The 20,804-nt window shown below is 43.2% G+C and overlaps 6 protein-coding genes across 6 annotated transcripts; 3 read left to right on the top strand and 3 right to left on the bottom strand.

Moving 5' to 3' along the window:
• Nucleotides 1-2,073: 2,073 nt before the first annotated feature.
• On the top strand, nucleotides 2,074-3,058 carry Bfra_006228 (putative tpr repeat protein oca3 protein; the record flags this gene model as incomplete). Its single annotated transcript, XM_037336602.1, has 3 exons — nucleotides 2,074-2,538; nucleotides 2,592-2,959; nucleotides 3,013-3,058. 3 exons carry the CDS (start codon nucleotides 2,074-2,076, stop codon nucleotides 3,056-3,058), a joined length of 879 nt encoding a protein of 292 aa, XP_037197968.1.
• Nucleotides 3,059-3,844: 786 nt separating this feature from the next.
• Bfra_006229 (putative mfs transporter protein) lies at nucleotides 3,845-6,193 on the bottom strand (the record flags this gene model as incomplete). The annotated part of the gene is given in 8 exon segments (XM_037336603.1): nucleotides 3,845-3,928; nucleotides 4,364-4,563; nucleotides 4,628-4,723; nucleotides 4,779-5,032; nucleotides 5,050-5,306; nucleotides 5,366-5,560; nucleotides 5,617-5,753; nucleotides 5,842-6,193. 8 exon segments carry the CDS (start codon nucleotides 6,191-6,193, stop codon nucleotides 3,845-3,847), a joined length of 1,575 nt encoding a protein of 524 aa, XP_037197969.1.
• A 1,037-nt stretch (nucleotides 6,194-7,230) lies between these two features.
• Bfra_006230 (putative nrps-like enzyme protein) lies at nucleotides 7,231-13,683 on the bottom strand (the record flags this gene model as incomplete). The annotated part of the gene is made up of 12 exons (XM_037336604.1): nucleotides 7,231-7,671; nucleotides 7,723-8,403; nucleotides 8,455-9,466; nucleotides 9,518-10,269; nucleotides 10,318-10,577; nucleotides 10,878-10,950; nucleotides 10,998-11,429; nucleotides 11,480-11,894; nucleotides 11,944-12,047; nucleotides 12,114-12,441; nucleotides 12,676-13,448; nucleotides 13,543-13,683. 12 exons carry the CDS (start codon nucleotides 13,681-13,683, stop codon nucleotides 7,231-7,233), a joined length of 5,412 nt encoding a protein of 1,803 aa, XP_037197970.1.
• A 25-nt stretch (nucleotides 13,684-13,708) lies between these two features.
• Bfra_006231 (putative mandelate racemase muconate lactonizing protein) lies at nucleotides 13,709-16,645 on the bottom strand (the record flags this gene model as incomplete). The annotated part of the gene is made up of 7 exons (XM_037336605.1): nucleotides 13,709-13,893; nucleotides 14,036-14,763; nucleotides 14,808-14,919; nucleotides 14,968-15,077; nucleotides 15,127-15,430; nucleotides 15,788-16,373; nucleotides 16,430-16,645. 7 exons carry the CDS (start codon nucleotides 16,643-16,645, stop codon nucleotides 13,709-13,711), a joined length of 2,241 nt encoding a protein of 746 aa, XP_037197971.1.
• A 350-nt stretch (nucleotides 16,646-16,995) lies between these two features.
• On the top strand, nucleotides 16,996-18,032 carry Bfra_006232 (putative dihydrodipicolinate synthetase family protein; the record flags this gene model as incomplete). Its single annotated transcript, XM_037336606.1, has 2 exons — nucleotides 16,996-17,453; nucleotides 17,510-18,032. The coding sequence occupies 2 exons, from the start codon at nucleotides 16,996-16,998 to the stop codon at nucleotides 18,030-18,032; spliced, it is 981 nt and encodes a 326-aa protein (XP_037197972.1).
• Nucleotides 18,033-18,668: 636 nt separating this feature from the next.
• On the top strand, nucleotides 18,669-19,570 carry Bfra_006233 (uncharacterized protein; the record flags this gene model as incomplete). Its single annotated transcript, XM_037336607.1, has 3 exons — nucleotides 18,669-18,892; nucleotides 18,941-19,144; nucleotides 19,341-19,570. Exons 1-3 carry the CDS (start codon nucleotides 18,769-18,771, stop codon nucleotides 19,568-19,570), a joined length of 558 nt encoding a protein of 185 aa, XP_037197973.1. The 5' UTR covers nucleotides 18,669-18,768.
• Nucleotides 19,571-20,804: the final 1,234 nt, after the last annotated feature.

Raw genomic sequence — 20,804 nt, forward strand, 5'->3', positions numbered from 1 at the left:
CCGAGAGCCTTGCTCATCATCTGAGGGGCAGTAGAGGAGCGAATTTTCATATTTATAGGCATTACAATACTGGTAATTATTGGCGGAACACCATCGAGAGAGCGACAGGAGTTAGGCATTTCTAGTGGAGGGCATCAATTTTGTATATCAATTATCGTATTGCTTTCCTGTTCGGTGTCAATTTTAGTTCTCTCGCCCCTCTTGCAAGCTTTGTTCCCCTACCGCAATTGTACTATATATGTACAAATCTATCCAGATGCTAGCATACTGCTAACCGCTGACCGCTGACCGCTGACGCATTTTGAGTAAGGTTGAACAATGCCAGCACTCGCCCTGCAAAAAGCTTTCTACTGTCCCATGCCCTTCAATTGTTTGAAGCAACTTGGAATTTGAAGAGATGCCTTTCGCAGGCGTAATCATGCTTCTGTTCCAGGACGAAAATCAATGTCTCTCATAAACCACCTTGCAAGGTCGGTACCCGGGCAATTATGGTGGTTCGAGAAGTCTCGCAATCATCTGACAATATCAGTATGCTCATCATGACACACTGTATAAACCTGGGGGCCATTTGAAAGTCCAGGCATCTTTCATGAGGCTCAAACTTTGGGCGTTGCGGCTTTCTCGCTTTTAGATACCAATTCCTGGCGTTGATGACACTGGATCAAACAGATTGATCGCCCGCGCCAGGTAGTTTCCTCGGTACCTGCATTGCGGCTCTGCCTTTCAACATCTTCACGAGCCATTATTATACCATCGAGTGATAGGCTTTATGGCTTGAATACTTCAAAAAATTTGAAAACATTGTGTGCTGACACTTTAGGTGCGGTAGAGATCTTACCTTTGCGACCACCTGGTATGTCAACCTTCCTATTCATATGCACCTCCGGGCCCTCGACACGTGCTCAAAGTTGTTAAGATGTTAGGTTTCATCCACTCACTCAATGCTATGGCTTTATTTATTTATTTATTTCTCGGTTCTCCTGTAGGATTTCCCTTTGAATTTCGATTTCGTGGTTCCTATCATCCTTCCTAGCGAACTACTATTCTTCATCGCGACTTGCGGACACCCCGCGATTGCTTACTGATGGTAATTGACGAGTTTAATGCGAAAAATTTCGAAATCTTGGAGAGGGAGAAACTTGGTTTGGTTGTAATTGTATTGTTATTCCTTTCTTCGTGGTAGATCTGGGTCAAGAGCCGGCTGATGTAACAAAGATCAATGACCTTCAAGAGGAATTTCAACCCATAAGTTGACATCGTTGGCAACGTTTTTAAACATGGATTGTAAAGTTGTGATTCTCGTGTTATCCTACAGCTGAAGGCACTTTGGCAGAATAAGGAGGTACAGAAACCGAGTATATCTAGAGCAGTATATTTTCTATCGTTTCCACTAGCTCGTTGAGACCACGTCTTTTAGTTGGTTAGTCAGTTTCCAATGTAAGTTGCAGATAAATTTTAACTTATTTTCTTGGGCTTTTCCCACCTGCAGTGCCCTTGTTTGCCGCCATACTTGTTCACAATTGACTTGGTTACAGCCTAAGATCCTGCAAAAGGCCAATTACACATATATGAGGAACCAATAATCGAGGCGTCATTCTTACACAATTGTATCATGGGAGGTCCGGTAATTTTTTTCCCGGCCCCTGAGAAAGAATGCCCTAAATCAAAAAGTCCAAGAGTTACGACCTGGTAGATTAACAAACGGGGCAACTTTGTAATCTGCATATCTGCGGTCACTTTTTCCTTTTTTCGTCACAAAACGCAGTCATTGATCGAAATGGGCGAATTCACACAATTTTGAGCTGCTTGCCTGCAGCCTTGTCAATCTGACACGCGTCACTTGACAAAGAAAGCCTCAAGCATTTCGGCAACCTTCATTGGCCACCGAGTACAAATGCCCCAAATGCCCAGTTCAAATTTTTGATTATCACGAGATCGTTTCGACATTTTTCTTTCCAATTCAAATAAGTATAAGAAGTTATCAAAGAACATTGTGAAAACCCATCCAACTCATTCATTCTTGCATACCAATATAAAAGGTCTACATACATCAAGCATTTTACACACTTCACAATGCCAGAGTCAACCCAATCGTCGCTACCTCCACCTGCCTACACTAATCATGGTGATGTATCTGTAGCAAGTAATGAGACACCGCCAACGGCGCCGGTAAATCAGCCAACCACCTCAATTTCTCATGAAATAATAGTAGATGCAGCTGCGACGATTCAGGAAGTTGATGCAAGTTTAACGATAGCAGCACCTGACAATCCAGGATTTATCGCAGGCTCCAATACAGCAGAGAGTGACAAAAATCATCCCAATGGATTGCTTTCAAAACTTGAAAATGTTATTCAGCAGCTAGAGTCGTCCCAGGAAGAACGACTTATCACACGACTTGAAAATGTTCTATCACGCCAGGCAGAGGCAAATTCTAGTTTGTTAAGTGAGAAGAAAGACACTAGAAACCCAATCAAGCTTAAAGATGCAGTCGGGAGACGCTTCAGCTTCCCTTATCACCGATGTGAGACCTGGGCAGTAAGTAGAATTAAGCTCCTCCTGTTTTCTGTCAAATTAATTAACATTCTCAGGGGATCTCAGAACTCATTAAAGCAGCATTTCTCCATGTCGAAATCATCGGCCCACATGTTAGCGAAGGACATTACGATATTATGAATCCGGCTGGAGAAGTCATCCTCCCTCAACTCTGGCAAGATCATGTCCAGCCTGGATGGGAGATCTCCATGTCAATGTGGCCAATTCCTGGCCCCCCCAAGCCAAGATTTCCGGCACTAACACCGAATGCACCGGTACATGTTATTGTGGATAGGGTACTTGCACCCGCTCCAAATTGCTTTCGATCGCATCATCCACCTAGCTATTCCAGTGATTTATGTGCCCAGGGCAAAGGAGCTCGTGGGTTATGGCAAAAAATGAAAGGTATATTCACAAGGAAAAAGTAAGTTCGAGAAGAATTACCTTGACTGAAGATGTAAACTAACTTTGCCCAAGGATGACTTACGACTCGGATAGCAGCGAGTCTAGTTGTTGTGATTAATTCCCAGTTCATCATTTTCCGTCAGTTCGAGGTCGGGGGATTTTGTCTTGATACGAATGATTTTATTTCATTCTACAGGAGTCAAGTAACTGTTAGACCGTTGAAATTACCGATTATTCAACAATTCGTCATCTTTGAAAAATGCTCAAAATAAAGTTATGTCATCGATAGCCGTGCTAGTAAGTGTTTCAAAGTAGATGGATTTTAATGGAATGGCCGGCTAGGTAGGAATTGGCAATGTTGCTGGATGTTTCACAGTTCTAGATTATCACAAATGAGAATTTTATAAGTTTTTCCCTAATGGCGAGTCAGAGCATTCCTCCACAATTTTATGATCACTTTAAATGAGCTGAAAGCTCTCTAGGGCTCTTCACAACATCGCATAAGAACATTCGAGAACACCGCCCCTTGTAGGATAAGAACATGCAATGATTCGAGATAGATGCAGCAATACCATTGTTTCTCCTTCAATATGAGTTACAAAAGGACTGGGCTAGGGTGCAAATTTCATGTTTGCGAGCCATTATCTCCCGCGATATGTTGACCGGTATTTCCACCACCAACACTACCTTACCTTTCTAAATTTTCAAATTTGAAAGAGAAAAGAAGAAACAAATAAACAGAACAGCAAAAATATAGTACTCCGGGTGGGACTTGAACCCACAACTTTCGACGGTCATAATAATCTGATTTCTCAGAAGAATATAAGATCGACACGCTAACCATTCTGTATGATATTGTCAGATCAGAATCCTTATATTTCTTATAGGTAGTAGTCGGATTAACTTACGCGTCACCGGGGTTTTCATGTTTGGCATGTTTGATGGAATCGGTATTGTTTTTTGAATACTTGATCATAAACTTAAGAATCTAGGAAGGATTGAGTGAATTGCAGTGGGCTATTGTGGAACTTTGCCGAGTTTGCTGAAGGTATTATAGTTTGAGAAGGAACGATGTCTTTATCTACCTGTCGTCAAGTCTATACTTATACTTGGCACTGTCTCATTGAGATCATTGGCTATAAACAACAAATTCCTCAAACACCTATTTCTTCATCAGGCATCCAATAGTCCGAACTGTAGCTCAATGATATAAGATTTTGAATACTTAATAAAAGCAATCAAAAATTCGAAAAGATTTCTATATTCTAATCAAATTCAATATCCCAATTGATTTAAATATTCTAATTAGTTTAGGGATTTAAGAATCTTCATTCTTGAACTGCAATACGGACTATTGAACACTCTGTTCCCTAAATGATATCCTATAAGATATCTAGTATAGAAATCTAAATCCTCTATCAACAGCAACCTCTTCTCCCTCGCCCTCTTCAACACTCCTTCCTGGGGCAGCTCTACTGTTAACTCCCTCTACAATTTCCCCTCTATCTAACTTCTTATTCAACCCAATCAAATGAAATCGGAGTATTGTTGCAAAAACAATCGATACCACTGACATTGAAAGGTTGACATACATTGCTTTCGCATAACGAGGTGCATCGCTGCCTGTGAGAGGTTAGAACGATAATTTGCCAATATAAATGCAGCTCCAGGGGTAATGAGAGCTTACTAGGATAAAGGTATGGTGAATAAATTTGAGCCACGTTACTCAACGCATTGATACCGGCGAGAGCAGCTGCACGCTTAGATGGAGGTCGAGGAAGTACTATGTACCATTACGTTAGTCTTTGTAACTAACATGGAGCCATTATCCAACATACCATTTGAAATCCAACTAAGTGCAACAACGTATCCCGAATAGTTCGCTCCCACCATGAGGCACATGGCCAAGTACCTCGGTGCAAACTTAGTCGTGCCAGCTGCAATGGCAAAACTGATGAAAGCCAAAACCGGAGGTCCAGCAATGTGTAGATACCTTTCACCACTTGCATCTGCATGCCATGCATTACAAAGAATGGCAATAACAGCAATTAGATATGGGGGTGTTGTCAAGAGAAGTGTTTCAATATTGCTCCTGCCAAGCCCTTTAACAACTGATGGAACAGAGTGGTGACGGTGCCCGCTGATGTAAATCCATAGATAGTGGCGAGAAGAAGCCATGCTTTCGGATCTTTCGCAGCAAGTTTGGCGCCGTGTAAAAATGTTTGTTGCTTACTATCAACCCAGTCATCTTGTCCGATATCTTCTTCTAATCTCCAGGCTGCGAGTTCTTTCTCGTCTTCGGATAGCCAGCTTGTTGTACGTGGAAGATCGGGCAGGATGAAAAAAGCAAACAGCGCTATGAAAACCTGTATTTGTTAGTGAACATGAATTTCGAAAATTGCGGAGCCAGGTTATGAGTACGAACTGTAATCGCGCCCTCGACGATAAAAAGCCACCTCCAAGCACTGAGACCTCTGGCGCCATTCAACCCATTTGTTATACCTGCAGTAATCAACCCTGAGAATGCACCCGAAAGTAGAGATCCTGAGTATAAAAGAGCCGTTCTTTTAACAAGTTCTTTACGTGTGTACCAAGCAGAAAGGTAATACAGGCAACCGGGCTAAATAATGATTAGAAGATAGTACAATGTTAGGTGTAGTGAACAGTATGACTTACAAAGTAAGCCGCCTCAACAAAACCAAGAATGAATCGACAGGCGAGTAGACCACCATAAGTTTGACACCCGGCTGTAGCCCCCGAGATAACCCCCAAACTACCATACATCCAGGAAGATAGAGGGACGGTTTGCCAAGCTTGTTAAGAAGTAGATTAGATGGCACTAATCATGTCCTCGTCAGCAATACTTCATGATCTTGCTTGTTTCTGGGTGCTAGGAATTACCTTGCATCAGCAAATATCCCACAAACAAAATACTAACAGAAGTCTGAAACTGATCTCCTGTCAGATTTAAATCTGTTTCTAGTCCAGCCAATTTTGCAGCAGCAATATTGTTACGGTCCAGGTAGTTCATAACATAAATCAGAACAATCATAGGAAGTAATCTCGTGTCGACTTTTCGCCTCAGTGAAGTTTCAATCCTCTTACGATCTTCTGGTGTAAGATTGCGTACGTAGGCTGGAGCACGACCAGATTTCGCGGGCGTTGAGGAGACATATTCTACGAACTCGACTTCGTTAGAGTTGATCTTAGTGTCGGTGTCCGTATCAGTTGTTGAAGCGCCTAGGGGTGCCATAGCTCATATGATGTGATTCTTGCGGTATTCGCGATTGATAGGGAATGATGTTCTTGATCTAGAAATTGGCACAAGCTTTTAAAATTATATTCGAATTTGGAAAGTAACTCTTACTGGATATACAAGGTAAGATCTAAGTAAAAGATAGCTTGAGAACTCATGATATTGATGAAAGCTATTGCAGCTATAAAGAAATGATACATGGGGACATACAGCTCAAAATGCGGTATGCGGGGCCCCTCACTTCCCCCGCGTTACCCCACGGCTCACGGAAAAGGACGTTGCAACCTTGCCATCACTTATACTCGTAAATACTCGATAGCATAAACGTTCGAAAGGCACGTGGTACTGCTAAAGATCTGCATACGGGTATGCAGCCGTTCAAACATGAATCACATATACATATCCGGTCGGCTACTACAGAATGTTCAATAGTCTGGACTGCAATCCAACAATAAAGATTGCTGAATCCCCAAACCAATTATAACATTCAAAGCATCTAAGATATTGAATTTGATTGGAACGTTAAACTATTTCCAAATTCCAACTGCTTTTAGACATTCACACTCTGAAATTGTTGGACTATAGCCCGGAATATTGGATACCCTGAGCTGCTATCTTGGATCCATACAAACGGATGAAGCTGAGGATGAGAAAAGTGTGTAGCGAGTACACAGCCGGAAATGTCAACGGCATAATGCGGGGATGTGAAACAACCACTGTTGGTGATATTTCCGGATTTTAGATGAAGCTTTAGAATGGCTGGCAATGTGACGTGAACAACGCAATCCTACCCTGACATTTACCAGATTGCGCTTGGCCCTTTGATTTAATCTCAATTGATAAGCTCCTCTCATTTCAATGGTACGGTCACAGCACGAGAACAGCAAAAAGGGTGTTTCGAGAGATAACAGCGTTACACAGAGCACGAATGAGAACGGCTAATACGAGTTGCTTACAATCAAAGACATTGAGAATATTGTACTAAATAGAGCAACCCTAAAAGCGGTGAATACAACAAGCGTACATCAAAGTGATCACCACTCCTTTCTCCAGCTATCGATAAATTTCTTGACCAGCCCACTCCCCACAATGTCGCAACCATTCTTAATAGCCACGGACTTTGAACCTGTCTTGTCCGTTTTGAAGACAAGTCCCTGTCGACCAGGTTTGTCATTATCATATTTTTCAGTGAAGAAATCCAAAAGTTTTATCGTTGGGTTCTTGTCCGGATCTTGTTCGCTCTCCCTGAGTAGCTTTATCCATTCTCTTTGATTGACAATATCAAACTCTAATCCCGCTGCTTGTAAAGCAGGAAGGAGGTCATTGGTCCAGGAGAAAGTGTGTGAATTTTGTACATGGTAGACAATGTCTTTTGAGTCCGGTTCATGCATAGATACTTCTGGTGAATCGTTCTCAAGGCCAGCGATCTCCAGAACAGCTTTTGCAACAATATCAACAGGTAACCAGGAAGGTGTCTATGTATAGTTAGTACTGGCATCAAAAGTGTACACTGTGGTGATTCTCACCTCATCTAGAGCCGGCAAAGCATGAAGCGTTGTAGCACTTCTTATCATCAGTGAGATGGCCTCTGTACTATTCCACAGCCCTTCAATTGTATCTCCAACAATTTGACCAACTCTCAAAACCTTTGCCAGCATTCCAGTCTGTCTCGCAGCTTCTCCGATCAACGTTTCTGTGACTAACTTTGACCGAGCGTATCCCATATTTTGAGCATAATTCAGATTCGTAATGTATGTTTCCTCAATTGTCGCAGGCAAAGGAGTACCTGCTGCCGCTGATATGGAAGAACAGAAAAATAACTTCGCCGGAAAGGGCGTGCGGACAGTGAGGCACAAATTCAAGAGGTTCACGGTTCCTTTGATGTGATGCGACTCAAAGCTTTGGACGCCCAGATTAAAGTTTACAGCCCAGGCACAATGAATCACTGTCGTAAGGTCATCTCGCAAGGCTTGAATTACGGTGGCTTCGAGGCCAAGATTTGTGTTGCTGAGATCTGATGGAAGACAATGAATCTTTGAGAATGATTTTGGCGATAATTTCTTGGCTGAAAGTGTATTTCTGACTCTTTCCTCTGCTTGACGTCGATCCCTAGCTCGGACAAGACAATATATTGCTTTGACGAAGTTTTTCCCTACGAGCTGAGAGAGAACATGAGCCCCAAGTGAGCCGGTAGCACCAGTCAAAATCTTCGGCAAAAGGTTAGTAGGTAACAATAAACTCTTGAACTCATTACTTACAATAGTTTCCCCTTCCACGATCCTCGAGCCTGGGACATGTTGTTCAAAATGAGAGTATTTTTGAATCAATTCCTCCATTATTTTGATCTCATCCTTCTGCTCTGATACCTCGCCTTTTCGAAGAGAATCCAAGTGTTCCGCTAAGTCTTGCACACTTGGAAACTCAAAAACCACATTCTGACTCGGTACTGCAGAAGCCAGATCCAACTCGCGCAAAATGATACCTCGAACTGCAATTGCTTGCAAACTATCAACGCCTGCCTCGAAGAAATCAGCATCTCTTTCGAGGTGCTGGATCCCAATTCGTTCTGCGAAGACACCGAGTAGGAAGTCTTCTAACTGTTCTCTACTCAACTGGAGAGTACCTTTCAAAGAATCTAGTGGTGTCTCAAAGCTCTGATACATAGAATCTATGAGATCTTCGAATTTTTTGTAGAAAGCAGGTCGAATCATGGTTCCTTTATCTGTGCAGGGATAATCAACACCAACGTTTAGAATATGAACCATTTCCTTCGAAATCTGACTGAATTTCTCCACTCTTGAGTTTGCAGCAACTACCACTGGCCAAAGCTTTTCTAACAAAGCTTTTTTACCTATGCTGGTTGCTTTCTCGCTTGGAACAACGATTAAACCAGGAAATGCTCTGCCAACGCCAAACACGCACGCTTCTCTTACCAATTCGTGCTCTCTGATCTGATGCTCGTATGTGATTGGGAGGACTTTTTCGCCATTGACGAGCGTAACACGATCATCTAATCGTCCAAGATATTTCCATGCATTTGGAATTGAAGGATGAGGGGTGAACAAATCACTCGTTTTGAACGAATTTGGAGGATCTTGAGAATTTGAGGTGACTTTTGACGGTAAACCATCTAATACCACACATTCGAATGTGTTCTCTGATTGTTGCACCATTTGAATGTATGGTACACATGATGGTAAAGGTCTGACATAGTTCCATGCTGTATCTTCTCGCGGACGAAAGGAAGTCATGAGCTGCCCTATCTCGGTACTGCATGCTCGGTCAGAATTTATCGTTACTGATGAAGTTCCTGAAACTTACGCGCCGTAATGACCAACTAAATAAACTCCAGCTTGTGTCAAGCGGTCTCCAAGATCATCCGGACAGCTACTTCCCCCAAACAAGACTAATCTGCATCTTCTCAGAGCTTCGATTCCACTTTCGGACTCCGCGAGTAGCTTCAAAGCGTAAGGTACACCATGAAAACTTTCAGGTTTTACTGCAGCCATTCCTTCGATCAAATTCTTTCCCGTCAATGGAAGGTTGGCATTGAACATAGAAATCTCCTTTGCTGAGTGGATCGCTCTAAAGAATGACGATAATCCGTGGTTATGATACAGAGGCAATGTCAAAAATGCCCGGTAACCGAAACTATTGGAGTAGTTGGAGAGACAAGCCGCATGTGTTTGAAATATTGGTTTTGGAAGCCCTGTTGAACCCGATGAATGGATTATGAATGAATTACGCGTTGAATCCAAGGCAGTTCCTACAGATCGAGGAAATCGTGGGGTCAACGGAGCTTTGATATCATATTGAGACTGTCTCAGCAAGGGATACTGAGATATTTCCAGCTCAACTTGAATCAATTTGATAACGCCGTGGTGATTATCTGAAATGACAATTCGCTTACATTTTGTCTTTTCCAGAAGAGAAACGTATGCTTCTGGTGCCAATCGATTAGAAAGCAACAGAACTGCGAAACCCAGGCGTGATAAGGCAAAGATGGTAGCGACGTAATCAAGATTTGACGGTGCTAAAAGCGCAACGACTTCTGCAACCGGACTTTTTGATGACTGTGTTACTATTAGAATGAATACCTAACAGTTAAGTTGCATACTAACACTGGGAATGAGACCAAGTGAAGAGTATGTATTTGCACCATGGTCAGCAAATCGATCAAGATCCCTCGCCGTGTAATGAACATAGTCCGATCTTCCCTTCAGGCTACCGGGATATGCTAATAGAGGGACATCTGGAATAGTCTGACTTCGATTGTAAATCAAGTCGTCGACAGTGTATAGAAGCCGACTAGGTATAGTCTTTGCGGGTTGAGACGAATTTTCTAACCTCTCATGTGGTGCTGTAAATGCTCTAGTCTCGACTATGGCCGACATGGTTCTGAATTGTCTGAATTGTAAAGGGACACAAAGAATGACATGCAGACGTGTGTGTTCTCTGTTTGATGAGGCCTCCTGCCCGGATGTATCAAAGCGCTATATATGACTGGAGGAATATTTTTCCTTGGAAGGGTATTAAGCTGCACAGCATAGCCTACACAAGCATCCGTGCCCCAGGTGCATATCCGAGATCCGGAACTAGGAAAATAACAAATCACGGATTATTCTTGGAGTGGGGAAGCGAATAAGAAGCGTGATGATGAACTAATATCCGGAATTATTACCCATTCCCGTGTCCCATTGATCATTTTGATCTCCTGTAAAGATAAAGTCAAAGCCACCTACTCCACCAGTAACCTATTAAGTAAGCATAGTTTCAATTAAGACTCTATATAAGAACGTACCAAAGAATCAAATTGGCCCCAGCCAGTGAGAGGATCCATAGTCACAGAAGGACTTGACTCGACATAATCGCCATCAGCTCCGTCAATTGAACGTGCTACTGCAATTCCGCCATTCTCATATTCGTGTATCGCATTCGGTGCGGTGACAAGACTTTCACGGTTTGGATGGGAACCGCTCTCGGTCTGGGTAGCATGAGATCCGTGGTTTAATCCTTGTCCTTGGGGGTATGTGATGGCTTCTAGTCTAAGTTCTTCCAGCACTACACTATACCTTTGTGCCAACGATTCATTTTTGGCTTTTGACGAAATCTGGGAATGACAGCGAACAGCAGCTTCAAAGTATTTGATATATTCCTCTCGAGGATGATAGCGGTGTTGTATCGTGTATACGTATAGCACAACTACCGCACAGAATGCGAAATAATGAGTGAACTAGTCGAGTCAGGGTATTGCTGTATATATTTATCAGGAATGGCACTTACCCAAAATGCTTGGTACAGTTGCCCGGCTTCCGTCAAATGATTAACGATGTTAGTGATTTCCATTGCAGCCTGTAAACAATTAAAGACATTTTTGTCCACAGAGTTGCCGGTTGAAGTTTCTCTAGAATGGTACGAGTTTCTTTTATGAAGACTGGCAAAATCTCGCAATAAGAAGGGCCGATGAACTAAGATCAGTGCATGCCAATATGAGAGATTCAGGACATTTCTTTGACGTTGGAATAGAGGTATCAATAGAGACGTATCTACACCCTTAGCATCTAGAAACCCAGTAAACTTTGTCCGCCACTCTTGGAGATTTTTGCAATACTGATCTGCTAGAGAAAGACGAATAGTGGAGGATGGTGGACGAATGGAATAGAGATCGCGAAGAATATGACTGATTATCTGGGACAGCCTGTAGAGGAGTGAGCTTGTAAACACAAAATCGAGATTCTTACGCTTACATTCCATGCGCGATAGGTGCCATCATGATAGACTGGGCTCTAGACTTATTGACGTGAACATGTCTTGAAGTAAGATCAGAGTCATTTACACAACTTGGGAGTTCCTAAATTGAGGTCTTAGAATCTTATTGGGCAATCGCGATCGTTAGCCTGAAATAGGAATGGCTCACTTGATCTATATCATCATCGTGAAAGGTTCGAGGTCTTCCGAGAGCTGCACTTAGATAATTGTCCAGTGTGTATGCACACCAAAAAACTCGCTTTCTGCATTCTAGTTCAATCATATCCACATTATTGTGGGACTCTAGACGTCTCTTGCGATGGATACCAAGAGCGAGGATCAGATGAGCCGTTGTTCCGAATAAGCTCCAACAATGGTTGACCCTCGACTGTGATAAGAGATAGAAGCATTGACACAGCCGAGCTTGAACACTAGTTAAAAGCACTCCTCCAGTTTCAGATGTCAGTTGACGATCAGCGGCGTGGAAGTATCGGGAACTACAGTATTATTAGCTTCGGCAAAATAACATGATGATAATTGATTCAATTTCAAAGTATACAAGTTCTCGAAGTATCAGGCTGGATATGAAAGCTACCTATGCTCCACCATAATTTGATGACCAGAAACATCCAATATTTGAGTGCAATCGACAGTGATTTGGCCAATTAAATAGCCGGAAGTCTCTCGTGAAAAATTTAATTCTTAATCATTGGGCATCTCGCAGTATTTACCTCGTATCAATGTCATTCTGTTTGCCAACGCCTGGCATGTAATCTCTTGCTTGAGCAAAAACCATAAATAAAAGAGCCGTTCGTCCTTTGGCGCCGCTTTTCCGTTGGAAAGTTCCCAGATTATCGTAAAATTCATGTACCCAGAGTTCAATAGTTGGGCGATGTAGAAAGCGATGGGTCGGAACTGCAAAATCAAAGTATCTTGCAACAAGATTCTCGGCGTCGGATTTTGGGGGAAGCACGAAAAAGGAAGGGTCAAATTCTGGTAGGGGAGCATCCCCAAATGTGAATATTGATGAATCTTGGGAGAGTGTGATCTCTCGGTGTAACTTCTTCTGTACTCTCAATAGAAAAGAGGCCCCAGAGGAAGGACCCACGTAGTGTCCCTGGAGGTCAGTCTGCGGAGGCTCTGGTGAGTTCCGAGATGATTGCATTCTCGAAATTGGGTTCGAGTTCTCAGCGATAGTAGGCTGGAGCCGGGCCAGTGTTGATGCAGCTATAGCTACATCATGTGGGATACTGGTAAAATCTCCGCTCAATTGACTATGGAACGCACTGTGATGATCTGGGAAAGGTTTGGCAGCTTCAATCACGTGTTCATGTTCAACACTAGTAGAACTTTCGGCATTTTTAGAAATGCCTCCGAGATGTTCAAGTTGTTCTTTCTCTGTCGTTATCGGAGGTATTCTCCCACGCCTATAGGCTGCTGTAAACTCACAGATCAAACCAGCAGTTGTACAGAGATTGCAAGGTTGATTTCCGCTGCATCTTGTCTTTTTTCTTTGAAATGCATTTGTGAGATGTCTTTTCCGCAAAATGTAGGGTTTCACCATCTTACCTCTTACAACGATCGCAAGCTCGACTTACACGTATTCTCTCAGTCTCATCCCTTTTCCGTCTTTTTGCTGCGGGCGCCGGTCGAGTGCCTGTGCTCTCGTCCCTTGGATGAGCTACCTCAGCTGTTGACGGAGAATTCAACGAAGTGTGTGGTTGTCGAGCTTCCGCCATTATGATTTTCGTGGTGCCAACCTTCTCAGATCCGAAACATAGAAGAATGCTTCCGAAGGGGTCTGCAGGATAATGGTTCATAGAATTGTCCTTGGTCCGGATATTTGAAAGCTGGTGGTGCGGGGAAGTTAAGCTTTCCGGCTAAAGCAAATGACAGGGGGTTTCGGGTCTCCCACTTTTGGGCCCAAGCGGCAATTTCAGGATTAGTCGCTAGCAGATATTGCTCCTCACCTTTCCCGAGCGTACATACGGAAATGCCCATTTTTTCAATATCTGCAGAACAATGAAGAATTATTGGGTGGAGGAATTGAAATGTCATATTTTGAGCTATTTTACCATTCTCTAATCTCACCGCCTGGGCCAATGAACCCCGGGCTCACCCAAGGCTCCGCTCCTTGAGAAAGTCTACGTACTTGCTCCTCGTCAATATTTATGCCAAGTCCTGGTCCCTTCATCAAATCAATATAACCGCCGGTTACCTTCCAGACCTCTGGATTGGTTGTGTAACTCGTAAGGTCTTGCCCGCCAACGTTGTAATGGATACCCAAGCTCATTTCTTGAATGACATGATTTGAGCAAGCCGCCGCGATCTGAATATTGGCTGCGAGAGCAATAGGTCCTAAAGGGCAGTGCGGCGCGAGAGCAACGTCATAAGTCTCGGCCATAGTGGCGATACGTTTCATCTCACTGATCCCACCACAATGACTAATGTCTGGCTGTAAAATATCAATAGCACCAGCTTCAAGGAATGGTCGAATATCCCATCGACTATGGAGACGTTCACCCAGGGCAATTGGGGTACTTGTCAGTTGCGAAAGATCTTTGATGCCACCAATGTGTTCTGAAAGTAGTGGCTCTTCCAAGAACATTGGTCGATGTGGTTCCAGAGCCTTTGCTAGCTGCTTGGCCATCGGCTTATGAACTCTACCATGAAAGTCAACTCCAACATCCATTCCAAGCTCTTTGACAGCTTTCACTCGTTCTATACAGCTATCCAGGGCAGATGGCGAGTCAAACCATCCCAGATCTTCTGTACCATTCATTTTGACTGCTGTAAACCCTTGGTCTTTTCTAGCCTGACTACTCTTATTAACTTCTGTCCGTAGAGGTTGGGGATAACATACGCTTGGCCGGCAATATCAGAAGGTCTATCTCCACCAATCCAGGCGTATACTTTAATCTTGTCCCTGACTTTTCCACCAAGTAACTGATAAATGGGTACATTTAATCTTCTAGCTGGAGAAAGAATCAGCTCAGGTACTTAAGTAGATTGATGAAGCATACCTTTCAAATCCCACAAAGCAATATCGATTCCGGATAATGCGCTCATGAGAACCGGGCCTCCACGATAGAATCCACTTCTCCAAGACATTTGCCATATATGTTCAATATCACTACAACTAGTTATTAGTTGTACTAATACGACACCTTAAGTCCACATACTCAGCTTCCATGCCCGTGTATCTCGCGATATAAGCGTCTAAACAACCCTCAACGGCTTGGGTATGGCCCTCAAGAGAGGCTTCGCCCCAACCTACATTGCCACCTTTGTCTGTGATTTTTACAAAGAGCCATCGAGGTGGTACACGAAAGTATTCGATAGATGCTATCTCCGGCATAATGAAATCTGTGATAAATGTGTAACTGTGGGCGTGCAAGTCAGAACTATATGTGGTCTCAGATGAATAGCTGTCTGATTCCGAAGACCCGAAGGCCGGAAGTAGGGTGGGGTAAGGATGCAGTAGATCTGATGATCCCGGGTAAGTATTGCATCCACAAATTTGAAATCCGGTCATGAGCGAGGAGTTTTATTGCAGGGACCTGGCAAATTAAGATGTTTAATTTTACTATTCAACGATAACTAGCATAGTATTCATGTGGCGCGCAACTTCCTTTGAGATTCTTTCCAATCTTCGACACTCTTTCTCAAACTTTCTGGGCTGACCTCGCCAAAAATATCCACTCCAAGCCGTGCTGGAAAATTGTATCGATGGTTTCGGTCCAAAGAACATATCTTCTGGAATGCATCATCTGGCAGTTCAAAGTCTAGCGATGGAATCAGCTTACCAAACTTGTGGATGCTGAGTATAGAGGTATCACTAACCTTGGAAATTATCGTTTATACGCTCTGGCGTAACGGATTTTGGAAGAACAATAGTGCCTCTCTGGACAGCCCAACTGATAAGTAGTTGCGCTGGCTGCTTTCCCAAGCTTTTGGCGAGGGAAATCACAGTGGGGTCATCTACGCCTCTTGGCAAGTTGTATATATTGTTCCCAAGTGGACTGTAGGCGGCCACTGCAATATTCTGGGACTTGTGCCAATTCAACAACTCCGGTTGTTGCAAATAAGGGTGTGCTTCAATCTGATTGACAGCCGGCGGAATTTTGGCAGTTTCTAACAGAGTTTCGACTTTTTCTCTGGTGAAGTTGCTAACCCCGATACTTCTAATCTTTCCCTTTTTGACAAGGTCTTCCAAAGCTGCCCACGTGTCTTTGATTGGAACATCGACTACAATGATTTCCTCTGTTTTGGGGTCAACCGGGAATCTTTCCTTGGACTGCGGGAACGCAACTGGCCAGTGGATCAGATAAAGGTCAAGATAATCAGTCTGAAGGTCTCGTAAAGATAAATCGAGCGCGGCTTCCACATCTTCAGGCTTGTGATCTGTATTCCATAGTTTGCCCGTAACCTAAACATGTTTCAATCAGCACGTAATTAGTAAAGAAGTAACGTGTCAGTGCTCACAAATATATCTTTCCTGTCTACCCCTGATGCTTTGATTCCTTCTCCGACTTCCGTTTCGTTCCCGTATACAGCCGCTGCATCGATATGGCGATATCCTGTTTTTAGTGCATGTGCAACAGCCTTCTTTACTTCATTTGGTTTTGACTGCCACGTCCCTAAACCAACCACTGGAATGCTGTATCCTGAGTTCAACTTGACAGAGCGATTGAGGGCCATGATGAAATGAAACCGCGAGAATATCTGTCAGTATTGTTTAATGACACATTGGCAGATACTCGAGATTTTAAAGGGAAATCAGAGCTACTGTGGATGCATCAATACTGCATCAATGATGTCTTTTTGACTTATCCGTAGGCAGGTAGCCCGGGTATGCTTTTCCGTAGGCATTGGTGGATAAAGAACATGTGCACTTCCGCACCTGATCATAATCGAATGATACGATTAATAAGATGAATCAGTATGATATTGAATCTCTGATAAAATGGAGGCGCATCTCTCATACATTCAGCTCAAGTTTGTTAAGGAATTTCTTGAAGTGAAGCTCTGAGACGTGCAATCACGTAGTGATGACTAATCAAAGTGAAGTACCTCCCGAGGGAGTTTTTGTTCCCGTCCCGACCTTCTTTAAGCCATCAACAACACCTCTTTCTACAGATCAAGCAGCAGTAGATGTTTCAACCCAAGTTCAACACAGTATTCACCTTGCGAAGAATGGGATACGTGGACTTGTGCTTCTTGGAAGTACAGGAGAAGCCATTCATCTTTCACGCCTCGAACGATCCGAATTGATAGCTGGTGTTCGAAATGGACTTACCTCCGCAGGCTTCTCAAAGTACCCAATTATGGCAGGCGTTCTAACGAACTCTTTAAATGAAGCATTAGAATGGTTGGCCGATGCAAAGGAAGCTGGAGCACAGTGGGGTCTTGTGCTTGCACCTGGCTATTTCGGTCCTGCTGCGAACCAAGAAAACATTAAAGAATGGTACAAGATTGTGGCAGATGCTAGTCCTATTCCAATCTTAATGTAATATCCATCTCTCTCTCGTGTTTTCATAAAGATCTAATTGGCTACCTCCGCAGCTATCATTATCCTGGAGTTACAAACAACATCACAATAAGTCTCGAGACTTACACGGAGCTCGCTGCTCATCCCAATATCGTCGGTTGCAAGATGTCCCATGGAAATGTTTCACACCATCTGCAAGTCTCCTTGACGCCAGATATCGATCACGATAACTTCCGCGTATTCAGTGGGTTCGGCCAACAGCTTGGCCCTATTGTACAATTTGGCGCGGCCGGTGCGATTGATGGGCTTGCCGCAATTTATCCTCGAACAGTTGCACGTCTTTTTGAACTTGCGAAAAAGCGTCCTATTGAATCCGCAGAATTGCAAGAATTGCTGTCGCTTCAGTTCTCTGTGAGCCGCGCAGAGGAATTTGTCGTGAGATGGGGAATAATCGGGATCAAGGAAGGGGTTTATCGAACTTTAGGTATGGGAAATTTGGAAGGTGGAAGATTGCCCTTGAGGGGTAAACTACCTGATGGAGAATGGCAGTCCTGGCATTTTGCCACTAGTGTCATGGAAAAACTCGAAAGTTCATAAGTTTTCACGGCCTATGATGTTTTCAACAACTGTCAATCTACACATTAGCTAAATTTAATGTTGTGGATATAGAAAAGCTCAAATTAAACACATTGTTGAAGCAGTTGCCATCCCTTGGGAACAGATTCGTCCAACTCTGGGCCGAACATCCTGCCACATGATGTTCTCTCCATTTTCACTCATCTCCCCAAAATTAAGTTTTGGAGGACTATGCGCAAGTCATCTACTTCATCTGTATTTCAAGATGGTCACTTGCCTTCTGATATTCACTAAACTTTCATGAATCGACAGATCATGAAACGACTGATTGAAATGCAATATCTCTTTTCTTCACAGTATCTTCACCAAGAAGTCCCCTCCTTGCTGGGGATATATTTCACAAATCAATGCGCCTTGTGCTCATTAACTTTTACTTATAAATCCTATTTCATTTCTCAAATTATGCCACTCATCCACTTCTTACCGTCACTAAATCCGTACTTCGAGGGATGCCGCGGCGCATTCTTAACATTCTCGTATGAAGCATATTTGACATATTCAATCAGCACGCAATGATCAGAATCATACGTCCAAGTCAGGAACCAGCTACTTTATTGAAGAACAAATCTCCCGCTGAGAACACGTTCAAGCAGAATTGCCCAAAAGCTACCGGAAATTTTACATCTAGAACAAAATTCTTTAGCCTACACAAAATGCGAACAACTGGCGCTTTAATCTTCCGTTTCTTTTGCGTAAGATGCTCCGTTTATCAGGAGGTTTGAGTCTCTGGATCAAAGGTCTGGCTGCAAACCGGAACAATGATATGGATGGTGAATGTGAAAAAGTTTCTATTGTCTACATGCATACGCATTCCTCTTGTAGTATGTCATGAATTCAAGATTAAACAAGCATATCTTCAAATTTGTCAGCGATACTGACAGAATTAGGCTGTGGAGATGTTGCCTTAGCAAAGGCACTTTGCGAGTACTGCGTTAATCTTATCGGGTCTGTCCCTTTACCGACGGTTACCAACCTACTACACTTTCTTATGGCCCACAACAGCACTGGTGTCAGCCAGCTATCACCAGGCATCATGTTATGCCACGCGAGATTAGTAGTGGTTGTAAACTTGAGTGATGGAGAGATATATTGCAGATGCCCAACGCAATAAAATTCTTCGAACTCTATTATGGCTTCGTAGATCCGCATGTTATGTTCGTCAGGTGTAATTTGGATTATTTGAGTGGTGGCCCAACGTACACTGCGACAGATAGTATTGAAAAGACGAGGAGAGAAGAGCGGAAGAACGCAAATGCTAAAATTGATCAGGAGAGGTACCCGGAACAATCGAAAATCACAAGGAAAGAGTGAACGATATTGAAATGGCACTTGGTGAAACGCATGAGATGAGCACGGGGAGGAGTAAGGAGAACGGAGAGAAACCTAGGGGGAATTTTCTCTCGGTATCAACCAACGATGAAGAGGTAGTGATACTGTGTAACTTTGAACAATACCAGGCACTTGAATCCGAATACAAACAAGCTGGAAACAGTTGGTGATGACGATTCCGGTAATGTAAAGGAGGAAGATTCCTGTGAATCTGCCAAAACAACACAAAAAAGTTCGTCCAAGGAGAAAGAGTTGAGAGACAAACACAAACGTGATCGGCCATCTAAGGTTGATTTCGAGCCCTGCAGATTTTTTGACAGCTATAGTCGGGCATGCGAGGACTAGAAAGATTGACTCAAATGGGTCTACTACGACAGGACATGTAAGCGGCTATTCCTGTTCCACCGTGCAATTACCAAGCTTCTACTGATGGAAAGGGAAAATGAAAGGAGGGGAAAGCCAGAACAATTTGAATGGTGAATTGGATGGCTTTTGGGCGATATTAAGGGATGGGTGGAGAAGAACAGGTGCCAAAAGCCGGACTGGAATACTTGGGAGGAGCTGGAGTCGGAAACAGCTCACAAGATGCATTCTATATATATATATATATATATATATAGGATATGAACACATGTACTAAAGCTAAGAGTTAAATTGGATTGGGTCAGTGGATTGATGATTCACCAACACCCTATGAGGTGGTATTTGCAGTCGATTGGCGTTCCTCTCTCAAGAATATGCTGAGTATTAGCCATCCTTTATAGATGAAACCAACTCAATTCTGATACTTCGCTCATGATATCTTCTTCGTACCACACTCCCTCCGATTTCGAAATGCTCTTTCCATTCATTTCAGTTGTGATTATCAAGTTCCCCGATTTCATGCCGTAGATTCGGCAGCGATCCGACAAACAACCCCTCCCGCTAGGCCTGTGCCATGCTGACATTGTACATGAGACAGAATTTTTAAGCATAAATTCCTGGGACCCAGAACATTTGCGACCCAAAATCCGTCTTCATATCCGCTAGCTATCATAATGATATTTACCGACGCCTTATTAGCTCACATCGACTTTCAATTATGTTGCAACTTGCGATACAACTGCATTATTGAAGGCTGATAATGAAGGGGCTAGGGAGAAATGGAAAGTCCGTGCATAGTAACCTTATAGGTTGTGTTTGTCGAATGGATTCAACTGGAACAGTCACTTGTTTTCCCATCACTAGCAGAAATCTAGATGGAATTCAATTTCGATATACTTTATTTATTTATTGGGATTGTCGGTGTGCAACAAGAGTCATCTAGATATCTGTTGTGTCTCACTCACAAGCCATCTCCAATTTGAGATCATCACTGACATGTCGCTCCTTTCTACCCAATTGCCAGTTTCGAGCTTACAAAAT

This window comes from Botrytis fragariae (genome assembly GCF_013461495.1).
Source record: "Botrytis fragariae strain BVB16 chromosome Unknown tig00000000, whole genome shotgun sequence".
Taxonomy (NCBI): domain Eukaryota; kingdom Fungi; phylum Ascomycota; class Leotiomycetes; order Helotiales; family Sclerotiniaceae; genus Botrytis; species Botrytis fragariae.